Here is a 26,996-nt window from a genome sequence, read left to right on the forward strand (position 1 = left end):
AGAGGTAGGGAGGAGGACGTCATCACTAGAAGATGGGAGGCGCCGGACCGCGACACCCATCGGACCGGACCGGCCCCCGGAGGAGTATAACCTAACTCGTTTTTCTTCTCTTTCAGGTTACATCGGGGGCTTATCTACAGCAGTACAAAATGCTGTAGATAAGCCCCTGACGGCAGTGGCCGCATCTTATAGGGCAAAAATGGGGTGACAGATTCCCTTTAATGAAACACAAATGCAAAAATAATTTTAGTTCTAAATACATTGCCTTAAAAAAAAAATGGTACCCAAGTACCCAAAAATGAAGCATCCCTTTGGATCTATATACAGACTATGTACATATATGAGTACCTGTAACAGGTGGAAGGCTGGGTGGAAGAGCACCCGGTGGAGGAACTGGTGGCCGTAAATTAACAGGAGGAGGCGGTGTTAAGAGTGGCGGAGGTGGGGGAAGTACAGGAGGGGGTGGTCCATCTACAACAGGTGGTTGTGCTGGGAAAGGAAGTATTCCAGGTAGGTTCACATCTTCAACAACTACGGGATCGCTGCCGTGATCAAATGGACACAGATCACCTCGCATACAAAATCCTTTCTCTGGACACCAGACAAAAAAAGAAATTAGAAAATTAATGCACACAAATATGCTACAGATTTAAACAACAGAAAACGTTACAAAATGGTAACTTTCTGCTGTATCCAAACCTAATCATCTACTCATTAGGGCCAACTTACTTGGACTGGACAGTGTGTGTATTGTTAACACAGTGAGTGAACGGCCAATATTGGAGAATATGGTTCATGGTTATTCTTGGAGGGACTGGATACAAAGCCCCTTGGACCATAACATGACAAATGTAGTAGTGTTTGGCATCGCAGTTAAAATACATTTCCCCAATTGTGTTATATGTGAGGACATAGTCACATATCAAACTAGTCATCAGCTCCTGAGAAATAACATCAAACTTGAGAAGCCATTAATTTGTAGACATTTCACATTGTATAGTTTGCTATATCAGTTCATAAGTAAAACACTATACCATCGTAGTCTCTACAGCGCTTCTTAGGCATGGGCGGTCTTCCAAAATTGCTGCGGTCCACTTGATCTTCATGGAATTCTGGCCAATCTTCAGAGGAATTATTGCCATGATGTGAAGGGGTGATTACTGTGATGGTGCTACTTAGGGTTGGGACAGGATAATGTGCGGATCCGATGTGAGGCACTGAGGAAACTGAGGAATTGGTCTGGTAATCAGAGGGCTCTGACCGCTCGAGATTGTATTTAGGCTTTCCCAAGTCTTTATCTTACATAAAAATTAAAAGCAAAATTAAAATGTGATAATATATCACCGAGTGTCAAAATAAATGCGATTAACTCAGAGATAAACTAATTACAGTCTAATATAAAGAAAAAACACAAAACATACAGTCAAGATGCATTAAAAAATGTGTAACATCACATCTGGTATTCCTGCTATCATAATATATTATACCTCCTGATGAATCTTATGAGAAACACAATAGAAAAATAAATATTGATGCGTACAGTCATACCTAATAATATTGTAATATTTTTTAAATTTTCTGTGTTGTTAACTATTGATCCATGATGGAGCACCCTGTGGTCATATATAGGCTGTGTCTCCATTTTCTATAGGTTATGCAGAATCTTTTGAGGAAAGGCGTGGAGGCGGGCTTAACCCCTTAATGACCAGGGGTATTTTTGGTTTTACATTTTCATTTTTCCCTCCCCTTCTTTCCAGAGCCATAACTTTTTTATTTTTCCGTTTATATGGCCATGTGAGGGCTTATTTTTTGCGGGACGAGTTGTACTTTTAAATGACATCATTGGTTTTACCATATCGTGTACTCGAAAACGGGAAAAAAATTCCAAGTGCGGTGAAATTGCAAAAAAAGTGCAATCCCACACTTGTTTTTTGCTTGGCTTTTTTGTTAGGTTCACTAGATGCTAAATCTGACCTGCCATTATGATTCTCCAGGTCATTACGAGTTCATAGACACCAAACATGTCTAGGTCCTCTTTTATCTAAGTGGTGAAAAAAAATTCCAAAGTTTGCTAAAAAAAAAAAAAAAAAAAAAAAAAATTTGCGCAATTTTCCAAGACCCGTAGCGTCTCCATTTTTCATGATCTGGGGTCGGGTGAGGGCTTATTTTTTCCGTGCCGGACTGACGTTTTTAATGATACCACTTTTGTGCAGATACGCTCTTTTGATCACCAGTTATTGCATTTTAATGCAATGTCTTGGTGACCAAAAAAACGTAATTCTGGCGTTTTTAATTTTTTTCTCGCTACGCCATTTAGCGATCGGGTTAATGCTTTTTTTTTTTATCGATAGATCGGGCGATTCTGAACGCGGCGATACCTAATATGTGTATGTGGGATTTTTTTTTTACTGTTTTATTTTGATTGGGGCGAAAGGGGGGTGATTTGAACTTTTAGGTTTTTTTAATTTTTTTTTATTTTTAAACTTTTTTTTTTTTTTTTACTTTTGGCATGCTTCAATAGCCTCCACAGGCTAGAAGCTTGCGCAACCCGATCGGCTCTGCTACATATGGGCGATGAGCAGATCGCCCATATGTAGCAGATTTACTGCTGTGCTTTCAGCGCCGACCACCGGGTGGCGCTGAAAGCCATATGCCTGGAACAACCATAGAGGTCTCATAGAGACCTCTGGTTGTCCAGGAACATGACGCCGACCCCCGATCACGTGACGGGGGTCGGCGATGACGTCATTTCCGGCCCGGCGGCCGGAAATGCTATTTAAATGCCCGCTGTCAGCATTGACAGCAGGCATTTAACTAGTTAATAGGCGCGGGCGGACGGCGATTCCGCTCGCGCCTATTGCGGGCACATGTCAGCTGTTCATAACAGCTGACATGTCCCGGCTTTGATGCGGGCTCAGCGCCGGAGCCCTCATCAAAGCAGGGGAGATGTCTGATGACGGACTGTGTCCGTCATTGGACATTAAGGGGTTAAAGGCTATGACCACACTAACAGCTAACTGTCACAATATGAGTGGTCAAAACCATGGATACCCAAGTTACTTAAATGTCCTACATGAAGTAAGAAACAATGAATCTGGAGAACTATACTACATTTGTAATTGGAGGTATTAGTTATTATAGTTATGCCTACTACATATTGGGAACCGATCTAGGAGATCGGAATACCCCTTTAAGCAAGGCCAGATATAGTCTAGTACAGTGATGTCGAACCTTTGAGACCGAGTGCCCAAACTGCAACGTAAAACCCAATAATTTATGACGAAGTGCCAACACATGTCAAATGCCCCATCATGATCCCCTTCATGCAGAAATGCCCCATCATGATCCCCTCCATGCAAAAATGCCCCATCATGATCCCCTTCATGCAGGAATATGCCCCATCATGATCCCCCTTCATGCAGGAATATGCCCCATCATGATCCCCCTTCATGCAGGAATATGCCCCATCATGATCCCCCTTCATGCAGGAATACGCCCCATCATGATCCCCTTCATGCAGAAATGCCCCATCATGATCCCCTTCATGTAGAAATGCCCCATCATGATCCCCATCATGCAGAAATATGCCCCATCATGATCCCATTCATGTAGAAATATGCCCCATCATGATCCCCTTCTTGTAGAAATTGCTCATTCCACCACCTCCATCATTTCCTCCTCCCCATCACTCCCATAATTGTCCCTCTCACCATCACTGGCCCTCTCCCCATCACTGGCCCTCTATCCATCACTACCATCATTCCCCTCTCCTCATCACTCCCATCACTGTCCCTATCCCCATCACCGGCCCTGTCCCCATCACTCCCATCACCGGCCCTCTCCACACACACAGGGCCACACTCACGACACACACACACACACCAGCGGCCACACACACACACACACACACACACACACACACACACACACACACACACACACACACACACACACCCACCAGCGGCCACACACACACACCCACCAGCGGTCTCCGCGCGCCGGCAGCGTCCTTCCTGTCACTTCCTCTCACACATTGAGAGGCGCGGCCGCGGCTGGATGACATCATCATTCAGCTCCGCGGCCGCGCCGCTCAATGCGTGTGAGGAAGCTGCAGCTCTGAACAGTGAGGCGAGGCCTTGGCCGCGTGCCAGCTGAGATGGCTCTGTGTGCCCTGCCTAGCCCGTGTGCCATAGGTTTGCCATCACTGGTCTAGTAGAATAAAGGTATGCAAATCGAATAATTGCAGTTTCGCACTCGCTACTGGCACTGGAGAACCCTCACAGTGTGAGATATGAAGATTCATGAGACTGCAGTCCCACAGACCGAGAAACCCCTTAAAGTGAAAGTAAGCATGACTTTTACATAACTCTACTTCATGAACAAATTATCAAAAATGCAGATCTTATGACATGATGCTCTGACCTCTGGTGTCAGTAATGTTCTCCTTATCCCTAGGGCTATTAGCAGTCATTGTACCTGGAGCTGACAATTACATGCAGGTATACAAGAATTACTGATGTTCATGGAATAGAAACTTGCTTAATAAAATCCTTGTTAAAAGCTTGTGTTTCAGAGAGAATTGTCCAGTTACTATGCAAACACGAAATGTATGCTCTTTGTACTTATACCCTTCACGCACCTCTGCTCCTACTCCTTGATCTGCTCCGGCTTCTATCCCGGTCTCGATCACGTTGCCTTTCTTTACTCCAACTGCGACTACGACTTCTGCTGTAACTGCGACTTCTCCCTCTCCGTCTGTTGTACCTATCCCTGTAGGAGTCTCGCCGGGGCAGGGGCCGCTCATGCTCCCTTTTGCGCGATCGGTCATCTTTCTTTCGGTCATCTCTACTCCTAAGGTAAGGATCAGCGAAACACACAAGACACAATGAATTGTAAATGCATGAAGATTATATTTTACCACATTAAATTTCATTTTGTCTTATTTTAAACTTGACAGTACCTACAGGATGAAGTCAAAACATGTGGTAGAAGTTTGCAAAGGGGTTGTCTGGGCAAATATCATCAACAACCTAAACTTAATGTCAGATCAGAAGGGTAGGGGGGCTATACATGGCACCCACACCTCAGCCGACTACATAAAGGGAATCTATCAGATCAGAATGACTGTTCAAACCAAGTAGAAGCACTCGGTGCAGCCTTGGTGTGGTCATACAATTCAGTGCACCTTCCCACCTACTTGTTTTCCATCCAGCTCTGCCTCTATAAAATCAGAGATGTAGATCAAAGAGAAGATTGTGGATAGAGAGAAAACAAGTAGATGGGAACGTGCAATTAAATATTTGCCCAAACCAGTGGTTCACCTACAGCCTGTACTTGGGTTTGAACAGTCATTCTGGTCAGACAGACTACCTTTAAAAAGAATCTGCATTACCCAGCAGTTGGCACTACACAGTAAATGAAGCTATGCTGTTCAGGTCGCTTCAATGTTCACAACCAGCAGCCAGAAGAAAGACCAGCTGATCGGTGAAGGCGGCGGGTGCTGAATCCCCACCAATCTGATGTTGATGATGCATCCTACAAAGAAATAAGAAATGTGAAATGCCTAGACAACACTTTTCAAACGTAAAAGCTTAAGAGCATTGCTATAGGCTACGTTCACACTATCAGTATTTGGTCAGTATTTCATAACAGTATATGTAAGCCAAAACCAGGATTGGGTCAAAAACACAGAAGTGGTGACGTGTTTCTATTATACTTTTCCTCTGATTATTCCACTCCTGGTTTTGTAAAACACTGACCAGATACTGAGTGTGTGACTGTAGCTTAAGTGTCATCATATTGCACACTGTTAAAATTCTGGTAATAGGACACTTAAATTTAGATCTTAGACAGAAGTGTACATGAGACGTCCGTCTACTTACCGTGCACTCTTTGTACTCTGCACTTTGCTTCCACTTAGACGGCCTGATGTAGTATCGACATCTGGTCTCTGATCCTGGCCTCCTGATCTAAAAGATGTAACAGACGTGCTCTCCCTGTCAGAGTTACTCCGCTTTCTGTTATTGTCCCTGTTTAGTGACATTACAAAAATTAAGTATAAAAAAGCTCGGAGAGGAAAAAAAGCAAAACCAAACAGCAGCTCAGTAATTTTTGATAAGACAGATTTCTCAGTTTATACTTTTAGCAGCAGAATTTGCTACACGATGCAGGCACCACACAGCAGGAGCCTTCTGGTGCTGACAAGACTCCAAGCTCATTTTGCCAAGTATCCTTTTATGGCTGCATTCTATATAGTTGGACGTTACTTCCAATCCGTTGCAAATTACACAAATCTACAATAAGTTATATAACCATATATAATTAAATAAAACAAATCTCGTCATTTTATTACAACAATTTCCAGGCTGTAAGGGGAAAAAATGTGCAATTACTTATTTTCTCTGTGTCGTGTAGTTGATGGCTGTGGGCTATGATTTACTCTTCTTAAAGGTTTTTTTTCTTTTTCATCATCATTGGGTACCTGAGATAAAAGATAAATTTGTAAACAAGCAGTAAAAAGTTTAAGCTCCACCATACACATTAGATAGATGTTGTCCAAAGGCTGATCAGCTGCTTCCCTCAGCTATCCCATTCATAGGAACACTCAGCTTGACCAAGCACTCCCGTGTACTCTAGGAGGTCCTCCACCAAGCACCTCTGCTCTCACCCATGGCCCCCAAGGCTTGTCTGCTCTCACCCATCACCCCCAAGATCCTCGGTTCTCCCCACTTCCCCCAGACTTCTGTGCCCCCTCCCAACCCCAAGACTCCTCTGCTCTCCCACCCCCCAGTTCCTCTGCTCTCACCCCCATCCCCCAGCAGGCTCCTCTGCTCACCCCCCACCCAGGCTCCTCTGCTCTGCTCTCCACCCCCCCCCCCCCACTCTCCTCTGCACCCCCTCCCAGGATCTTCTGCTCTGCTCTCCACCCCCATAAATTTATCTTTAGAATCAAGATGAAGGTAATGGTAAAACTACAGCCCCATGATGTGGACAAAGGACGCACCACGGATATGCCAATAGCAACAGTGACGTACCGTATATACTAGTTTATAAGCCGAGGCACCTAATTTTGCCACAGAAAGCTGGGTAAACTTATTGACTCGAGTATAAGCCGGATATGCATTGTCCCCTCATCCCTGTCCTGGTACCACAGTCATCACATAATATCATGTAATAATGGTATAATCACCGGTGACACTGAGAAAGCTCCAAGTGTCAGAGCACCCCCATAAACAGTCAGGGAGTACATATAACGATGCCAGAGTGCCCCATAAGCAGTCAGGGAGTACACAATATAGCGCCCCCATAAACAGTCAAGGAGTACATATAACGATGCCAGAGCGCCCCTTAAGAAGTCAGGGAGTACACACAAACAATGCCAAAGAGTACATAACAGTACCAGAGTGCCCCCATAAACAGTGCCACATTGTCCCCAGTGTCATATTGTCCCCATAGACAGTGTCAGACAGTACACAAACTGTACCAGAGTGCCCCATAAGCAGTGCCAGATTCCCCCATAAACAATGCCAGAGAGCACACAAACAGTGCCAGAATGCCCCATAAGCAGTGCCAAACAGTACACATAATCCCCTCCCCTCCTACTCACCCTCCTGGCTTCCCTGGATCTCCATCTTCCCTGCATCTCTTTTATCCCAGGGCTGGCAGCTCTTCTTGTTCCTTTGCAGAGCGGTCATGTGACCCGGCTCATTAAGGTAATGAATGGGAGTGGATATGCGTCTATATTCATGACCTTAATGAGCCGGGTCACCTGACCGCTCTGCAAAGGAACAGGAAGAGCTGCCAGCCCCAGGATAACAGAGAGATGCAGGGAAGATGGAGATCCAGCGACGGAGGGTGAGTATTGATGTATGACTCGTGTATAAGCCGAGAGGGGCGTTTTCAGCACAAAAAATTGTGCTGAAAATATCGGCTTATACACCAGTATATACGGTAATTTTAATCTGAAAAGGTATGAGAATTTATGATCAATTATAAAAGTAAGTTAACAGGCTTTTTTATTAGACAAGAAACCCAATTTAGGATTATAGCAAATTTAGCTTTAAAATGCATGGATTATTGCTCATTTTGTAGCACATTTTTCCCTTATACTAAATTTATTGCGCTTGATTTCTCCACCCACCAGGGGATGTTACTTATGAATTTAACTTTTACAAGTACCTATTAATACTTAATTATCTCTATATATGAAACTGAATATGTGTGTGTGTGTGTGTGTGTGTCACCATCCAATCACGGAACATCTTTCATTTTTACCAGAGCTGGTTAAAAGAAGCTGAGCTGTGATTGGTTGCCATGAGCAAGTTTTCTCACTTGACAACACCTCAGCAGACACTGACATAGTGGGAGAAATCTAGCATCCCTGGGAACATAAGCTCCCAGCCACTGTCTGCCCCCAGAAAGGAGCACAGAGCACATGACAAATGAATCCCCCCCCCCCCTCGTGCCTATATCCCCATCACACATCCTCCATAATATAGGCACTTAAAGGGATCACTGGTATGGAAGTCAGAGCAAATCCAACCAGGGCTTTGGTTTTTACCCCAGGCCTCTCTTAAAGGTATCTCCAGTATGGAAGTTAGGACTGTTCCACTCTGCGCTTTGGTACTGACCCAAGGCCCCTCTTAAAGGGATCCCCGGTATGGAAATGAGGGCAAATCCATTCTGCGCTTTGGTACTGACCCCAGGCCTCTCAAAGGGATCTCCGGTATGGAAGATATGGTAAATCCCTCAGCGCTGATTCTCACCCCAGGCTTCTATTAAAGTGATTATTGGTGGGGTGTGGCTATGTAGCAGCTGAGAGAGGACGCGTTCAGGGAGAGCTCCTCACATCCTGACATTGATCCGGTCAGCGGACTCGTGGTGCCGCGGCATACCTGCCTATATTGGACCTCCTGGACTGTGGAGCACCCCTGGACCCCCACGGGAGGCCGAATCTTGGTGGGCAGATAGCGGTAAAGGCCGGGGCAGCCGGCGGAACCTGCATGAGGCGGCGGCCATTTTCAGAAGAGCGCGCTCTGGCTGTTAGAGATGCGGCGCTGGCTCCCTACTCGCAGCGCTGACAGGACGGTGAGCACATATCCTGTCGATCTGAAAGGGAGAGGCGGTGAGTGCTCTGAAGATTGGACCCCGCACTCCCCTTTGTTAAGTCACTCAGCTAGTCGGTGTTATTAGTCTCTGTGGGCACTGCGGATCCCTCCCCAGCCATAAGGCCTCTCTGTCACTCCTTAGAGCCGGGATTTATCCTCCTGTGTGGCCCTTTTCTGCTCTGTGCTGCCCCTAGGACACTTGCTATTATATTATAGCACTGCTGTGCTCATAACTTGGACCTGAGAGTCCCACTGGACATACCATTTCTGTTACCCGGCTGTGCCATATTGCTATTGAAAATGAACCACTCCAAGGGGGCAGAAGCAGCTGAAAAATTGAAAGAGTTTGCTAGACCTGACCATTCTGACACTACACGGTCCCTCAGAAATAACCCCTCACAGGCTCAACGTAAAAAACGTCCCTCTGAGGGTGAAAAGGAGAGTGAGCAGGAGGAATTAACCCTCAAGTAAGCATCTGAACAACTGATGCAGGCCATCTCCTTAACTAGGACATTGCTGACGGGGAAAATAGAGGCGTGTATACCGAGGTGGGGCGTCTTCGACAAGATAGGCAGGCCATGAGAGGGCGTATTACGGAGGTGGAGACAAGGGTGTCCAAGGTAGAGGACACCATCGCACCCATGGAAGCCAAGCTTACGAAAGCGGCGGGCTCGGTGAATGCATGGAGGCAAAAAGCAGACGACTTGGAGAATAGAATGCGTCGGAATAACATCCGAGTTATTGGTCTGCCGGAACGTTTGGAAGGTCAACATCTGGAACAATTTCTAGAAGATTGGCTCAAAACCTCTTTGGGAGACGAATTCTCCCCAACATTTGCTGTGGAGAGGGCTCATAGGGTCCCTACAAGACCTCTTCCTCCTGGAGCCCCACCTAGACCTTTTTTGGCGCGTCTTCTCAATTGCAGGGAGAGGGATGCGATTCTACGTCTAGCTCGACAAAAAAGTCCCATCAAGTTCAACAATGCCACAATCTCAATTTTTCCGGATTTCTCCATGGAACTTCAGAAACAACGAGCACAATTCATGGAAATCAAGAAGCGGCTCCGGGAGAGGAATATCGTGTACTCAATGATCTATCCGGCCAGGCTCCGGGTGGTCCACGAGGGTTCTTCTATATTTTTTATGGATCCAGCGGAGACGGCTGAGTGGTTGCGGTCCCACAGCGGGTCTGCTACGAGGGAATCCTAACGTCTCTACTGTTAATCAAAATTCTTTTTATTGATGGCGCTTTTTCCACGGACGTCCGGACTACCCCCAATACCGGACACTGAGCTCAGTGATGGTATCCCCGTGTTTATTTCGTGATGGGAGAGCAGGACTTTGCTCCCGTATTGTTTGTTTTTCCACTTTGATTTTTTTTTATAGTGGTTTTATTTGTTTTCTTGGTATAATTCACAGCCAGCAGCAATTTCAATTTATGTGTGGTGTCTCTAAATTTTACCCGGGTACTGATGTAGGCCATATCCAGCGGAGTAAAATATGGGGTCTGAGATGATATGTATGACATGGAATGCGAGAGGTATAAAAAACCCCCGGAAAAAGATCAAAGTCTTCTCGCAGATTAGACATTACCGCCCTCACATTGTGGTCTTGCTGGAGACGCATCTGACCAGGGATACAGCCCGATGCGTGCAGAAGCCTTGGGTACAGTGGTCTGTTCATGCATTCCATACTAGTTACTCGAGAGGAGTTTCACTGTTGGTGCATAGAGATGATAGATGGGAAGCCAGGGAGACCCGGAGGGATCCTGAGGGTCGATTTGTCTTCGTATATGCATCGATAAATACCAGGAAATATGTGATTTTATGTGTTTATAATCCGCCTCCAGCTAATATGTCCATTCTCCAGAAGGCGATGAGTTTCGCCCTAAATTATCCGGACGCAGATGTTATCTGTATGGGGGGACTTCAATATGGTTATGAACAATCATCTTGATAAATTGAGACTGGATGATGGGAGTGGCTGGGGGGGGTTCCTTCGCCGACAGCAACCCAAATGTCGCTATTTATGGAGGGTAGCGGGTGGCTGGATTTGTGGACAGTGCAGCACCCTGAGTTGAGAGAGTATACCTGCCACTCATCCACTAGGCGCTCCCTATCACGCATAGATTACATATTTGGAACCAGTGGTCTGGCGATGTGGGTGGATAGTGTGGAGCATGGCAGTAGAGGGATCTCAGACCATAGCCCGGTCGTCCTCAAACTTAAGTACGGGCAATTAAATAACAGGGTGGTTTGGAAGTTGAACCCTTTCTGGCTGAAACTGATAGTACCCCGATAGAACAATCGATCAATTGCATTGCTTCATTTTGTCCCACCATTAACCTCAGGATATTAATTTATTTTGGGATGCCCTTAAGGCATATCTGAGGGGCTGCTTGTCCTTCACAATTTCTTATATTAAGCGGGTAACCTCAAGAGAGGATGACGTGATGGAACAGCGATTGAAGGATTCAGAGGCTGCATACATATCTAATCAAACTTATGGTAATAGGATTGAGTGGTTGGCTGCCCAGCGATTATACACCCAGCATATAGACACTAAGTCTAAGCGCAAATTATTCTTTGCTTGCCAGTCTTATTTTGAAATGGGAAATCAGGCAAGTAAACTACAGGCCTATCTGGTGCGCTAACATAATACTTCTAATACAATATTACAGATCCGTAAGTCGGATGATTCGTTGGTGTCTTCAACTGAGGAGATTATTGTCTGCTTTTATGATTATTCTAAGTCATTATATGAATCTAAGAGTGGCTCTGATAATTTGGAGTGTCTGGATTACTTGTCAGATGTAACATTCCCTACCTTAGATTCTGATCAGCGAGCCTTTATGGACGCTGAATTCACTGTGGAGGTGATAGAGAATGCCAAAACGGACATGGCCTCCGGGAAGGCTCCTGGGCCGGACGGGTTCCCTATTGAATTGTATAGGAAATACCGAGACATATTAACACCACTTCTGATAAAGGTATATTGGGGAATATGGGAGGGAGAATCTATGCCTGAATCCCTTTACAAGGCTAATATCATAGTGCTTAGGAAGGAGGGGAAGGACCCTTTGGAATGTGGTTCCTATCGTCCCATATCGTTGGTAAATGTGGACTATAAAATCTTTACTAAGATTCTCGCCACCAGATTAAATTCAATTATACTGAACCTTAGACATCCTGACCAGACGGGCATTATGCCTGGTAAGAGCACTTCAATTAATATCAGACGAGTCAAGTCAATAGTCCAGTATAGTTCTCTAATGCCAGATAACAAATGGGCACTGGCATCGTTAGATGCCGCCAAGGCTTTTGACTCTCGAGTGGCCTTTCCTCTCCACATGTCTACAGAGGTATGGCTTTGGTGATAAGTTTATAAAATGGGTTAAATATATATATAAAACCTAAAGCCTGTATTATTGTGAACAATTCCATATCTGAGCCCTTTTCATTACACAGGGGGGACCCGTCAGGGGTGCCCCCTTTCCCCGGCCCTCTTCGCCTTTGCGATTGAGGCATTGGCAATACGTATAAAGTCCTCCCTTGGCATTAGGGGTATAGATATAGCGGGTCGGGTAGATACCATAGGTTTATACGCAGATGATATGGTGATATTTATGGACGAGGCGGAGGAAACTTTGCCTCAAGTGATTGCCACCATAGATGGATTCAGTAAATATTCGGGCTTATATATAAATTGGAAAAAGTCCGCCCTGTTACCCCATCCCATGCTCCGATGCCCCGACTTGAGGCTCTCTCCTCGTTGTCTATTGTATCTAGCTTTAAATACCTGGGTGTTCATGTACCCCATAACAGCACGCTCGACTTACAACTTAATATCTACCCATTGCTGGAACTGGTTAGAGTTAAATTTGCAACCTGGAGCAAATTACCGTTGTCTGTGGCCGGACGCATCAACCTGATTAAAATGATAATACTTCCCAAACTCAGCTATTCCCTTCAGCACAGTGCTGTAATGGTACCCAAGTCCTTTTCTTGTGAATCTTAATTCCCAGGTCACATCTTTTATATGGAGGAAAACCAGACCCAAACTTAAATTGTCCACTCTTCAGAGGCCTAAAAAGGGAGGGGAGGTTGGCGCTACCAGATTTCTTCCTATATTATTTGGCTGGATAGGCTAAAGCCCTAAGTATGTGGATGCCGGGTAATTATCTCCCTAATTCTGAAAGTCACTTGCTTCACGCTGCAAGAACTGATTGTCCACTGGGTTTCCTGGAGTTGGCGAGGCCTAGTGTCCCTCTTTTACTGCCCCTGCTCCGTCTGGCACGATTAGTGTGGAGGCAAATTAAGAAAGTGATTGGATTTAAGGACATCATAGCTGAAATGCCCTTATGGAGAAACGCCTATTCTCCGATATTACTAAGTCACCCGTCCACTGATTTTTGGACTCAACATAATGTCTCCTTGATAGGAGACTTGCATGACCATGGGACCTTAATGTCTTTCGAGCAGATACAGGCATGATGTCCCGAGATGTCAATTTTTCCGCTATTTACAACTAAGGTCTGCTCTTCAGTCGCACATAAGGAGTATAGGTGTGGGCCGTGTCATTTCGTCTCTACCTTTGATAGGAATCCTTAACTCACAGGGGCCCCAGGGCCTTATCTCCTCTTTATATATGTACATGCTGTCAGTGGGAGCAGAATCTACCATAAGCTCTGTTAAAGGGAAGTGGGAAAGACTCATCCCTAATACGCAGGGAGAGGAGTGGGAAGAGATCCTGGAGTCTCCGATCGGAGTATCACCATCTACTAATAATCGAATGTTACAGTTGTATATAATAAACCAATCATATTTGACTCCGATACGACTTTTTAAGATGGGTCAATTCCAATCATCAAAATGCTTGCAATGTCAAGCCAGATGCAGACTTTATTCACATGATATGGCAGTGTCCCACTATCCTACAGTACTGGAAAGAGGTGACACTATTTTTGTCATCACTGGTGCAAACTCCTGTCCCTCTTGAACCACTGGTCTGCTTGTTTGGGGTATGGGAGGAGGAGGTTTGGGGTCACCATGTTGGGATTTTTCTACGTGAAACGCTGTTTCTGGCACAACCTGGATTGACTTGGTAAATACGATTGTTCCATATGAGCGCACATTATATCAGAACAGGGGATGCCTGGGCAAATTTGAAAAGATCTGGGAGAAGTGGAACTCTTCTCATCTTACTTTGTAGAATGGAAACACTGCATGTGAGACAATATAATGCAAGATAATAGGCTGCGAGTTAGTAAATAGTTGACGTAGTTGTAGTTTAGTTTAGGAACTTATAATTAATCTAGATTATCTGAGCGACATGATAAAGGCCTCTGAGATATGATTGATGTACATGCTCATAATGTATAGCCTGTTGGTCTTTGTACATGTTTGGGGATTATGCATATATTACCCGTAAATCATAAGAGTGTTCACTTTTTGGTTTAGTACTTAACAAAAAGACGGTAATGTGTATGCTCTGTACAATGTTCACAACCACAAGCAAAGATGTATGTTGTACATACAGTAACATCCTCTGCTTGTTTCGAAGTTTAATAAATAAATTTAAAAAAAAAAAGTGATCATTGGTATGGAAGTCAGGGAAAATCTGACGCCAAGCCTCTCTTAAAGGGATCCCCGGTATGGAAGTTAGTTACTATGCCCGGGCAGCGCCAGGCTTTTCAGCTAGTTGATTATATAATCAAATATTTTTTAAAAACAAAATGCACAGTTTTAACATTTTGCTTTGTGCAGCGATGAGGGACTGCCATTTTTATTTGCTGTTGTGTAAGTGTCTGAGCACAACACTTACATACCTCAAATACAGCAGCAACTGGGCATAGGAGAATGTGGTTTGTGTTGGACCACATTTCCTACACTGTGGCTGCCTCTAGCTGTGACCTGGGTACTGCCCCTTGGCTATCCAGCTCACAGCTGTGTGGGTCTATGACAGAAGGGGGGGAGTGGAGGTGTAAAGGCAGCTTAAAATTGTCCTGTAAGCATGTGTAGCTGTACCAAGACACCAGACTCCGCAGATGGTCCCACCTTTCAGCTGCAAAGTCATAATTCACACTCCCAACAACCAGCTAAAATCAAGCTCTTACAGAAAGACCACCTGTGGATCCAAACCATGTGGTCTGCTTTGTTCAGACAGCTAGGATTTCATAAGGAGAAAATGGGCTTATCGTACGCTAAAGCCACACACCGGTTACATTTTTGTGATCTCTAAACCGGACCGGATGCCTTCCAGGGTCTCGATCTGTTCTAGCATCCAGAGGTATGAAAATACATACAACAGCTACTAAAGCCAGGTAATAAAGCTTTGTTTGGTCTTAACAAGTAGCAGGAACCCGGACAGATCTGATGGCACCAGAACCGCCGCCCTAGGACTGTCCAAAAAGGAGTTATGATCTTTCCTAGGTTTTAGATGTAGCTACAAACCTCCTGGGGACAATGTTTTAAAACGTGCACCCCTCAAAGGGCTCAGAAACACATTCAAGAAGTTTATTAACCCTTCAGGTGCTTCACAAGAGTTTAAGTAATGTGTAAGAAAAAAATTAAATTTGAACTTTTTCCCACAAAAAATGTTGATGTAACCCCAAAGCATTTTCCCAAAGGTAACATGACACCCTATTTTGAAAACTACACCCCTCAAGGAACTTAGCTAGAGGTGTGTTGAGCACCTTGAACCCACAGATGATTCACAGAATTTTATAACGTTGAGCTTTGAAAATGAAAACGTACATTTTTCCTGCAAAAATGTTGGTTTTGCCTCAATTTTTTCATTTTCACAACGGTAAAAGGAGAAAATAGACAGTACATTTTGTTGTGCAATCACTGCCGAGTACACCGATACCCTATATGTGGTAGAAAACTACTCTTTGGGCGCATTGCAAGGTTCGGAAGGGACGTGGCATCAACCCTGTTAATGGACCAGGTGTATATCGAAAGAGGAACTGGTGGCAGACCTACTGGACTGAACAGGCGCTGTTTGATTGGTGGCCATGAAAGGGGCCTCCTAGCCTTTTAGGGCTGTGGGTGAGCGTGGTGCCATGTTAGTGTCTGCATGGGCCACGTCCTCTCACTCCCCGTACGGACAAGGGGGTGTCTGTGTAAACCTGTAACAATCTAACCTTGCATCTCCCCAAGGGGTGCGGAACGTCACATTGGTACAAATGGGGAAACCTTACCAGGTGATGCCACTGACGTAATGTTGATGTCGTGGCGAGGTGCGGATCTTTCATAAGTGGTGGAAGCAGTGGGAATTCTGCGTGATCTCTCTGATGTTATCCTTCACAGGGCCAAAGGCATAATTTTGTTGTGATCAATAGCTGCGCTGTGAGCTACAATTTCCCCTTGTTGCCGCTCACAGTGTTCTGGAGAGACTGGTGACAGAAGGTCCAGGACGCGGCAAGCAAGCGGTGGACGGCAGCCTGACATTGCACTACTGTAGGCTAGCCAGAATTCTCAGCTGGAAGGAGACTCTGCCACAGTCCTGCTCTGAACAGTGAGAACACTACATACGGCAGAGACTTTTTCCAGTATTGAAAACAGGTCTGTAGCCTGGTATTAGTAGTAAAATACCAGGCTGCTGACCTGCACTCACCGCCGCTATTAGTAATGCTGTATTGATCAGAGAACAGCACTGTAATCATCGCGCTGCTGTGCTCTGAACACTGACTTTTTTTCTTTATTTTTTTTTTTTTTCCATTAAAATGATAATACTTTATATTTCTTCAATTTCTGAAACATGGAGTTTTGTGATAACTCACCATAAAATCCTTTTCTCCAAGACGCTCAATGGGGGACACAGGTACTGTGGGTGTATGCTACTGCCGCCTGGAGGCTGACACTAAGTGGAAAAAAAAGAGGTTAGCTCCTCCTCCGCATACACCCTCGCCCCGACTGCGGGCGGAAACCAGTTTGGTACAAAAGCAGTAGGAGATCAAACAAAAATTAGACAACATCAACCTCAATGCAGGTAACAACCTGTCTAGAAAATAAACACCCTAATCTCATACAGAGAGCATATTAATTAAACAAACAGAAGCCTGCTTGGCTATCAGGGTGGGTGCTGTGTCCCCCAATGAGCGTCTCGGAGAAAAGGATTTTATGGCGAGTTATCACAAAAATCCATGTTTCTCCTTCGCCTCATTGGGGGACACAGGTACTGTGGGACGTCCTAAAGCAGTCTCTGGGTGGGAAGTTGACTCACCGATCCAAGCTACTGTACATGCACCTCCTGTCTAAAGGTGCACCACCGCTGCTTGGAGAATCCTTCTAGCCAGGCTCGCATCCGCTGAAGCCTGATTATGGATATTGAAATGTTTAGTAAACGCGTGCAGGCTGGACCAGATTGCTGCCTTGCAAACCTGTTCCGCCGACGCCTGGTCCCGAAGCGCCCAAGAGGCGCCCACTGCCCGAGTAGAGTGTGCTCTGATCCCTGCTGGAATCAGAGCGCTTCTTCAGCGGTAGGACTACTGAATAGCCAAACAAATCCATCTGGCTATGGTCGATTTTGAGGCAGCGAGTCCCTTTCTGCAACCTTCAAGGAGCACAAACATAGAATCATAGATTCTATGATTCTATGAATCATAGAATCGTAGAGTTGGAAGGGACCTCCTGGGCCATCTGGTCCAACCCCCTGCTCAAAGCAGGATTCGCTAAATCATCCCAGTCAGATGTCTGTCCAGCCTCTGTTTGAAGACATCCATTGAAGGAGAACTCACCACTTCTCGTGGCAGCTTGTTCCACTCATTGATCACTCTGTCAAAAAGTTTTTTCTAATATCTAATCTGTGTCTCCTCCCATTCAGTTTCATCCCATTGCTTCTAGTCTTTCCTTGTGCAAATGAGAATAAAGTTGATCCTTCTACAATGTGACAGCCCTTTAGATATTTGTAGACAGCTATTAAGTCTCCTCTCAGTCTTCTCTTTTGCAAACTAAACATTCCCAAATCCTGCAACCTTTCCTCATAAGACAGGGTTTGCCTCCTGATGAAACCACAAGGGTGGTGAAACGCGCGTCGAGGCCCTCGGTAGCGCCGTCTGCTGTCTGCTCCACGTCCACACCGCACCATGTCTGAAGGTAATGCATACTATATTTAATGGGTGCGCCAAACATGTCAGTACCTTGCTCTGAACAATGTAGAGTAGAGTAGAATCTAGTTATATCCTATTCAGATTTGTTTAATTTAACTCTGACAGGCTCTTACTCGTACCAGACTGGTTCTTTTATTACTGAGCTATTTATGGTGTCCTGTTTGGCAGATTCAGACGAGCGCCTCCGTCTTCCCTCTCTTTTTGTCTGGGGTATTTTTTCAATTTATTTGGTCACATAATGTACATACGATTACTGTGAATATGTTTATCCTTATTACCTGACTCCAGACAATCTAATCTCTTCTCCCTCTCCCCTTTTCCTGCCTTTATGTGTGCGTACCCAGACACTCTTTTTTGTCACATTGTTTATGCTTAAATAAATTTTGTAATAATCTTGAAATTATTTTGAGCTTCTATTTTTTTGATGTCTTTCGATTATATTCTGAGCAATTAATCATATCAATATATATGAATAATATGTGAGCATGCTCAGTTAATACTCTTTTTTTGAAAATAATCCAGTTTGTTGATGTCTTTTTTAAAATGTGGTGCCCAAAACTGGACACAATATTCCAGATGAGGTCTGACCAAAGAGGAGTAGAGGGAAATAATGACTTCACGTGATCTAGACTGTATGCTTCTGTTAATACATCCTAGAATTGCATTTGCCTTTTTTGCTGCTGCATCACACTGTTGACTCATATTCAGTCTGTGATCTATTAGTATACCCAAGTCTTTTTCACATGTGCTGTCACTTAGCCCTATTCCTCCCATTCTATATATGCTTTTTTCATTTTTATTGTCCAGATGTAGTACTTTGCATTTCTCCCTGTTAAAAACCATTCTGTTAGTTGCTGCCCACTTCTCCAGTTTATTTAAATCTTTTTGAATCCTCTCTCTCTCTTCTCTAGTATTAGCTATCCCTCCTAGCTTTGTGTCATCAGCAAATTTAATCAGTTTACCCTCAATTCCTTCATCTAAATCGTTGATAAAGATGTTGAACAATACAGGGCCCAGGACAGAGCCCTGTGGTACCCCACAAACAGCGCGAGTCTGACTGACGAAAGGGTGCCATCTGCGAAACGTACCTCCTGAGTGCTCTCATCAGGTCTAACGTATGCAGGGCCTTTTCCACACGGTGTACCGGTGCTGGACAAAAAGAGGGCAAGACAATATTCTCATTAATGCGAAACGAGGAAACGACTTTTGGCAAAAAATGGAGGAGCTGGTCTAAGAACCACCTTGTCCTTGCGAGAGGTCAGAAACGGGGCTCGACAAGCTAGTGCTGCCAGCTCAGAGACCCGCCTGATTGATGTTACAGCTCCCATGAACACCACCTTCCAGGAAAGGTATGACAAAGAGACATCCTGAAGCGACTCAAATGGAGCTTCCTGCAGAACACTTAGGACCGGGTTAAGGTCCTAGGCGTCCATAGGTGCCTTATAGGGAGGTACCAAGTGGGAGACCCCCTGGATGAAAGTCTTTACCTGCAGGTTGGTAGCAATCCTGCGCTGAAAAAGGACGGATAAAGCCGATAACTGTCTCTTGAGAGAACTGGGGGCCAAACATGAGTCTGGGCCAGACTGGCGCAAAAACTAAGATGTTAGGGACAGAGAATCTCAGTGGAGAATAACCGCGGCGTCGGCACCATGCAAAGTAAAACCTTCCAGGTGTAGTGGTAACTTCATGCCGAGGCAGGCTTCCGGGCGCTAACCATTGTAGCGACCACTTTGCGCCCAAACCCCGCCTGAGTCCAAATCTAAGATTCAACAGCCACATCAAACCCAGGGCCCCTAAGTTCGGGCAGATAGCCCCTGAGAAAGTAGATCTGGGCGCTCTGGCAGTCACCATGGCACGTCGACGAGCAGCTGCACTAGATCTGCGTACCACGCCCAACAAGGCCAGTCTGGGGGCAGCAGAATCACTGGCACCCCTTCTGCCTTGATCTTCTTGATAATACTGTACTCGGAAGTAGTGGCAGCGGGGAAATAGGTATGGGAGGCAAAACGGATTCCATAGCAGAACCAGCCCATCCACAGCGATTGCCTGGGGGTCCCGGGCCCGAGCGACAAATACGGACACCTTGGCGTTCACCCTGGAGGCCATCAGATCCACATCCGGGGTTCCTCACGGTTGGCAAATCTGCTGAAAAACCTCCGGGTGTAGCGACCATTCCCCGGACGCAAGCCCCTGCTGGCTGAGGAAGTCTGCCGCCCTGTTCTCTACCCCCGGGATGAGGACTGTCGATATCACCGAGCAGTTCCTCTCGGCCCAGCGAAGCACATGCCGTACCTCGCGCATGGATACCCTGCTGCGGGTGGCCTCTTGGCGATTTATGTAACCCACCGTCGTGGCGTCATCCGAGTGAATCCGGACGGAGCGGCCTGCTAGAATGATGATGAAACCGTTGCAGAGTCAGCCTGGTCGCCCGTATCTCCAACGAGTTGATCGGGAGACGTGCCTTCTGCGGTGACCACTGCCCCTGGGTCGTGTGGTGGCGAAAAAACGCTCCCCCAGCCGAGGAGGCTGGCGTCTTTTTTGACCACCAGCCACTGATCTGGGGGAAAGGGTTTCCCCTGAAGGGAGGAACTGATCGTCCATCACTCTAGTGACTGTCTAACCTGAGGGGACAACAGGCACCGATGAACGAGCGTGACAGTCTTCTTGTCCCAGGATGACAGGAGGGCATGCTGCAGGGGGCGAAGATGGATCTGGGCGAATGGGATCGCTTCCATCGCCGCCACCATTTTTCCTAGAATTCTCATGCAGAAACGGATGATGTGAGGGACTGGTTGGCGCAGTACCCGCACTCCCTGCCGGAGGGCTAGGGCCTTGTCTCGAGGGAGAATTACCAACCCTCGGCAAGTGTCGAAGGTCATCCCTAAAAGGACATTCTCTGCGCTGGAACAAGGGATGACTTCTTTACATTGATCAACCATTCAAAACGGGTAGGAATATCTAGCGTGATGCTGACGCTTTTCTCGCATGCCCGCCTTAAAGGGTCCCTGACTAAGAGGTCGTCTAAGTAGGGGAATACGACTATACCCCAGGAGTGCAGGATGGCCATGGGGACTGCCATGAGCCTTGTGAACACTCTGGGGGCAGTGGCTAGCCTGAAGGGCATCGCTGCAAAATGAAAATGTAGACCGTTGATTGGGAAGCGTAGAAACTTTTGATGAGGAGGGAAAATGGGGCTGTGTAGATAGGCGTCCTGAATATCGATAAAGTTTAAGTACTCTCCCTGCCCCATTGCCGATATGACTGAACGGAGGGACTCCATCCGGAAATGTCTGATCCTGACAAATTTGTTCAGGAGCTTTAGATCCAAAACGGGCCTGACAGTCCCGTCCTTTTTGGGGACTGCAAACAGATTGGAATAGAAGCCCCGAGTCTTCTCGTTTTCCGGTACCAGAATGATGACTCCGTTGTGGCTGAGCGAATCGATGGCTCCTAGTAGAGCTTTTGTCCGGGTATCCACTTTGGGCTTAAGGGGAAGAAAGAATTTGTCAGGTATCCACCAAGACGATTTTATCTTGTACCCTGTGGACACCAGCTCTCTCATCCATGTGTCGTGTGCGACATTGAGCCAGGCGTGGTGAAATCGGAATAGGCGGCCGCCTACCTTGCTGGTGCTGCTTGTCAAATGCCCCGATTCATTTGGCTGAAGATCTTTGGGACCTGGATCAACTCAATCTGAACTGTTATGAGTTCATTTTCCCCTTCACCATTGAGGTCTGTTGAACTCCCTCTTCTGGTGAAGGAAGGTAGTGAGGCTGATTACCAAGCACCTGAGCTGGGAGAGGATGACTGGGCGACGGGGATCTCTGACTGGATATAAGGCAGCCGACGCCCTTCTGCCTCGCTGGTGATTTCTCTGTGGAATTCTAGGAGATCAGTCTGATTCCTGCTCCTCAAAAGCTAAGTTTTCTGCTCTGCCTTTTTGCATTTGTGTTTTGGTTTTAGTTTGCCTTGCTTTTCTGGATTCTGCCATTCCCTGCTGGGGTGAGCTGAATTCCTTTTTTGTCGGTTTGCTCTGTCTTCAGAAAATACCTGAGTACTGACATAGTCTTTTTGAAGCCTAGCGTCTTCAGGGCCTTTTTCCCTGTCAGTCTGTTGGCTCTTATTTTGATAGGGTTTTTCGCGGATTACAGACAGCAGCTTTTCTATCCTGTCCTATCTAGTTAGCTTGGGCCCCATCATTTGCTCAGTCCATCTTTCTATCTGTGTTAAGTGTTTTTTCTTCTTGCTTCACCGTCATATGTTGGGGGCTGCCTATTGCTTTGGGGTCTGCTCTGGGGCAGTTTAGATTTTCCTTTCTGTCTTAAGGCTAGGCAGTTCTCCGGCTGTGATCGAGGGGTCTAGGGCATCGTAGGAACCCCCCACGGCTACTGCTAGTTGTTGTTAATAGGTTCAGGGGTCTGCAATCCGATAGCTAGCATTTCTGTTTTTGCCTCCTACGGTGACTCATTCATAACAGAATCACCAGCCATACCGCAGATCCTGGGGTACTCAATAGCAGGAAAGAATTAAAAAAAAAAAAAAAAAAAAAAAAAAAAAAAAGTGTGTATATTTTTTCCTCTATATCTCTGAGGCCGTAGGGGGAATTTTTTTTTTCTCTCAATGGAGATAAAGCAATTGTCTGATCGTGTGGAGCAGCTCGCTGCGGAAGTGCGGGGAATTTCCGCCTACCTTGCTCATTCACATGCTGCTGAACCAAAGATCCCTACTCCTGATGTGTTATTTGGGGATCAGTCTAAATTTTTGAATTTCAAAAATAATTGTAAATTATTTTTTGCCTTGAAGCCTAACTCGTCAAGGAGCTCCGCGCAGCAGGTTAAAACTGTCATCTCTTTGCTGCGTGGTGATCCCCAGGATTGGGCGTTTTCTTTGAAACCTGATGATCCTAGTCTGACTAATGTGAACGCATTTTTTCAAACCTTGGGGTTGTTGGATGACGAACCTAATGCTATTGATCAGGCTGAAAAGACACTGTTGGCATTGAGCCAGGGTCGAGATTCTGCAGAATTGTACTGTCAAAAATTCCGAAAGTGGGCGGTCCTTACTGCCTGGAATGATAACGCCTTGGCAGCCATAATATACTGAGCGGCCATGTAGTCTCTAGCAGCCATTTTGTTGAAAGTTAGAGAAGATTCAACTTTTACAAAAGAGCTGATAAAATGTACTAAATGGAGGATGGAAAATGAGATCATGTCTCTTACCAACTTCAGTAGATGTGCATAGAGGAAGATTGGATCAATAGATGAATATGTCACCAAATATATGGTCAATATGCTTATACGTGATAGTGTGGTAGCGAAAAGTAAAGTAATTAGAATGTCAGGATGTAAGAATTTATGGACATAGATTGGAGACAATGATAAGATTTTAGGACAGTAGCCATAGATACCAATGACTTATGGGTTTTGGTGTTGCTTGGAGAAATGTTAATTAATATCTTCGTATTATGTCATTATAGTCTCTGTTCTAAACCACATTTCTGTAGATTACCATGAAAACGCCTTAGAATTATAATGTTAACGCCCTCTGCGGCAAAATGCAGCTTTCTTTGTTCTGATAATGTATAAGACGCCCCTGTTACTGTCGATCGGGGCCATTCCATCGCCATCATGCCACTGTGCCTCACCATGGCCAGGGCACAGAGCCTTATCACCGCTAGACCTCCTAGCAAATCTCTGCCCGTCTGAATTCCTGTTTTTGCCCGCATATTCCAACTCCTCTGTTATTCTGTATCTGTTTTGCCGTGTATCTCCGAATAAACTTCAACCTCAGCTTCGAGAAGAATTGTCTGCAATTTTGTCCGGCTCTTCCAACTCTCCCGATAAGAACATTTTCTTACAGAGATTCTGCAGAATTGTACTGTCAAAAATTCCGAAAGTGGGCGGTCCTTACTGCCTGGAATGATAATGCCTTGGCAGCCCTCTTTCGGAAGGGTTTGTCAGAAGCCGTAAAAGATACTATGGTGGGATTTCCTGTTCCCTCTGGTCTGGACGATTCTATGTCATTAGCCATTCAGGTTGATCGGCGTTTACGTGAACGCAGGACTGCACGAGAGGTGTTGCCACCTGTTGAACAAGTGTCTGAACCTATGCAATGTGATAGAGTATTGTCCAGGGAGCAACGTCAGGAGTTCAGAAAGCGTAATAAGCTGTGTTTTTTTTGTGGAGATGCCTCGCATATTATTTCTGTCTGTCCAAAACGAGAGAAACGTTTTGCACACACGTTTTCTGTGGGTGGTGTTCAACCTAAGTTTCTTCTGGCAATTACCCTGATCTGCTCCCTGTCCACATTTTCCGCCAAGGCTTTTGTGGATTCGGGAGCAGCCCTGAACCTAATGGACTTAGATTTTGCTAAACGTTGTGGATTTCCTATGACACCTCTACGGATGCCTATCCCTTTGAGGGGGATTGATGCTACTCCTTTGGCGAAAAATAAACCTCAGTTTTGGACCCAGGTGGTAATGCGAGTCGCCCCAATTGCAGATTTTTGGTGTTGCATAATTTGCATGATACCATTGTTCTGGGGTTTCCCTGGTTGCAAATTCATAATCCAGTTTTGGACTGGAAATCTGTGTCTGTGGTGAGTTGGGGTTGTCGGTGTGCCCTTAGTGAGGCTCCGTTTTTTTCCACCTCTCCTCAGTCGCATGATGTTCCTGACTATTTGGCGGACTTTTATGATGTATTTAGTGAGAATGAGTCTGGGTCCTTGCCTCCTCATAGGAGTTATGACTGTGCAATTGAACTAAGCCCGGGGTGTAAATTTCCCAAGGGTCGGCTCTTCAATTTATCTGTACCCGAGCACGAAGCTATGCGATCCTATATTAAGGAGGCGTTGGAGAAGGGTCATATTAGACCATCCTCTTCACCATTAGGTGCTGGGTTTTTTTTCGTGGCCAAAAAGGATGGTTCATTAAGGCCATGTATTGATTATCGTGCCCTCAACAAAATTACTATTAAATATCAGTATCCGTTACCCCTGATTTCGGATCTATTCTCCAGAGTTAAAGGTGCTTGCTGGTTTACCAAGCTTGACCTCAGGGGGGCGTATAATCTTATTCGCATTAAGCATGGGGACGAATGGAAGACGGCGTTTAATACTCCAGAGGGACATTTTGAGTACCTGGTGATGCCTTTTGGGCTCACTAATGCCCCTTCTGTCTTCCAGTGCTTCATGAACGACATTTTCCGAGACTTTGTGGATACATTTTTGATTATCTATCTGGATGATATTTTGATCTTCTCCAAGGATTGGGATTCTCATGTGGAACATGTTCGGACGGTGTTCCGGATCTTGAGGGAGAATTCCCTGTATGTCAAAGGATCGAAATGCCTTTTTGGGGTACAGAGGATTTCATTTTTGGGATTTATTTTGTCTCCGTCAACTATTGAAATGGATCCGGCCAAGGTACAGGCCATTTATGATTGGGTTCAGCCCACTTCTTTGAAGGCCCTCCAGAAGTTTTTGGGTTTTGCTAATTTTTATCGGAAATTTATAGCAAAATTTTCTAGTATTGCCAAGCCATTGACTGATCTGACTAAGAAGGGTGCTTATGTGTTCAATTGGTCTCCGGAGGCTGTTTCTTCCTTTCAGGAGCTGAAGCGAAGATTCACTTCTGCCCCGGTTTTGCGGCAACCTGATGTCTCACTCCCGTTCCAGGTAGAGGTGGACGCTTCTGAGATTGGTGCAGGAGCTGTTTTGTCCCAAAAGGATCCTGTAACATCTAAAATGAATCCCTGTGCTTTCTTTTCCCGAAAGTTCTCCCCATCTGAACGTAACTATGATGTGGGGAATCGGGAACTGTTGGCCATGAAATGGGCATTTGAGGAGTGGAGACATTGGTTGGAGGGAGCTAAACATCAAGTTGTGGTCCTCACTGACCACAAGAATTTGATTTACCTGGAGTCGGCCAAACGCTTGAACCCTAGACAGGCTAGATGGGCCTTGTTTTTTACACTTTTTGATTTTGTGGTCTCTTTTCTTCCTGGCACTAAGAATGTCAAGGCTGACGCTCTTTGTAGGAGCTTCTTTGCCGATTCTCCTGTGGTGACCAAGCCTGCTACCATCTTAGGCGAAGGGGTAGTTCTTTCTGACATCTAGCCCGATTTGAGACATGCTCTGGAAGAGTTCCAGGAGGACAAACCTGAGCGTTGTCCCAGTGGAAAGTTGTATGTTCCTGACCAGTGGAAGAAGAGAGTGATGTCTGAAGTTCATTGCTCTGCATTGGCTGGTCATCCAGGTATTTTTGGTACTAGAGATCTGGTGAGTCGGTCTTTTTGGTGGCCCGCCTTGTCTCGTGATGTCAGGAATTTTGTGCAGTCCTGTGGGACTTGCTCCCGGTCTAAACCTTGTTCTCGCTCTAGTGGGTTGTTGATGCCTTTGCCGATTTCAATGGATTTCATCTCTGATATGCCTGTCTCTCAGAGAATGACTGTTATTTGGGTGATTTGTGATAGGTTCATCTTGTACCACTCCCTAAGTTGCCATCTTCTTCTGAGTTGGTGCCCCTGTTTTTGCAACAGGTGGTTCGCTTGCACGGGATTCCTGAGAACATTGTATCTGACAGAGGAGTCCAGTTTGTGTCTAGATTTTGGAGGATGTTCTGTTCCAAGCTGGGAATTCAGCTGTCCTTCTCCTCTGCTTTTCACCCTCAGACCAATGGGCAGACGGAGAGAACAAACCAGACCTTGGAGTCGTATTTGAGATGTTTTATTTCCGCTGATCAGGATGATTGGGTTTCATTTTTGCCCTTGGCCGAATTTG

The 26,996-nt window shown here is 45.6% G+C and overlaps 1 protein-coding gene across 2 annotated transcripts in view; it reads right to left on the reverse strand.

Annotated features, from left to right (window-relative positions):
* RBM26 (RNA binding motif protein 26) overlaps positions 1-26,996 on the reverse strand; it is a 193,445-nt gene that overhangs the window by 151,426 nt on the left and 15,023 nt on the right. Inside the window, exons 4-8 of one of the 2 annotated variants that reach the window (XM_073580438.1) lie at positions 6,393-6,481; positions 5,883-5,969; positions 4,640-4,851; positions 1,035-1,298; positions 349-591 (exon numbers count right to left, since the gene is read on the reverse strand). In XM_073580438.1, coding sequence (XP_073436539.1) covers positions 349-591; positions 1,035-1,298; positions 4,640-4,851; positions 5,883-5,969; positions 6,393-6,481 — 895 coding nt within the window. Of the gene's footprint in view, positions 1-348; positions 592-1,034; positions 1,299-4,639; positions 4,852-5,882; positions 6,030-6,392; positions 6,482-26,996 lie in introns of both variants that reach the window. The other variant, XM_073580437.1, reaches the window with a different exon arrangement.

Source organism: Dendrobates tinctorius, unplaced genomic scaffold, assembly GCF_039654945.1.
Source record: "Dendrobates tinctorius isolate UK_male_01 unplaced genomic scaffold, ASM3965494v1 ptg000064l, whole genome shotgun sequence".
NCBI lineage: Eukaryota > Metazoa > Chordata > Amphibia > Anura > Dendrobatidae > Dendrobates > Dendrobates tinctorius.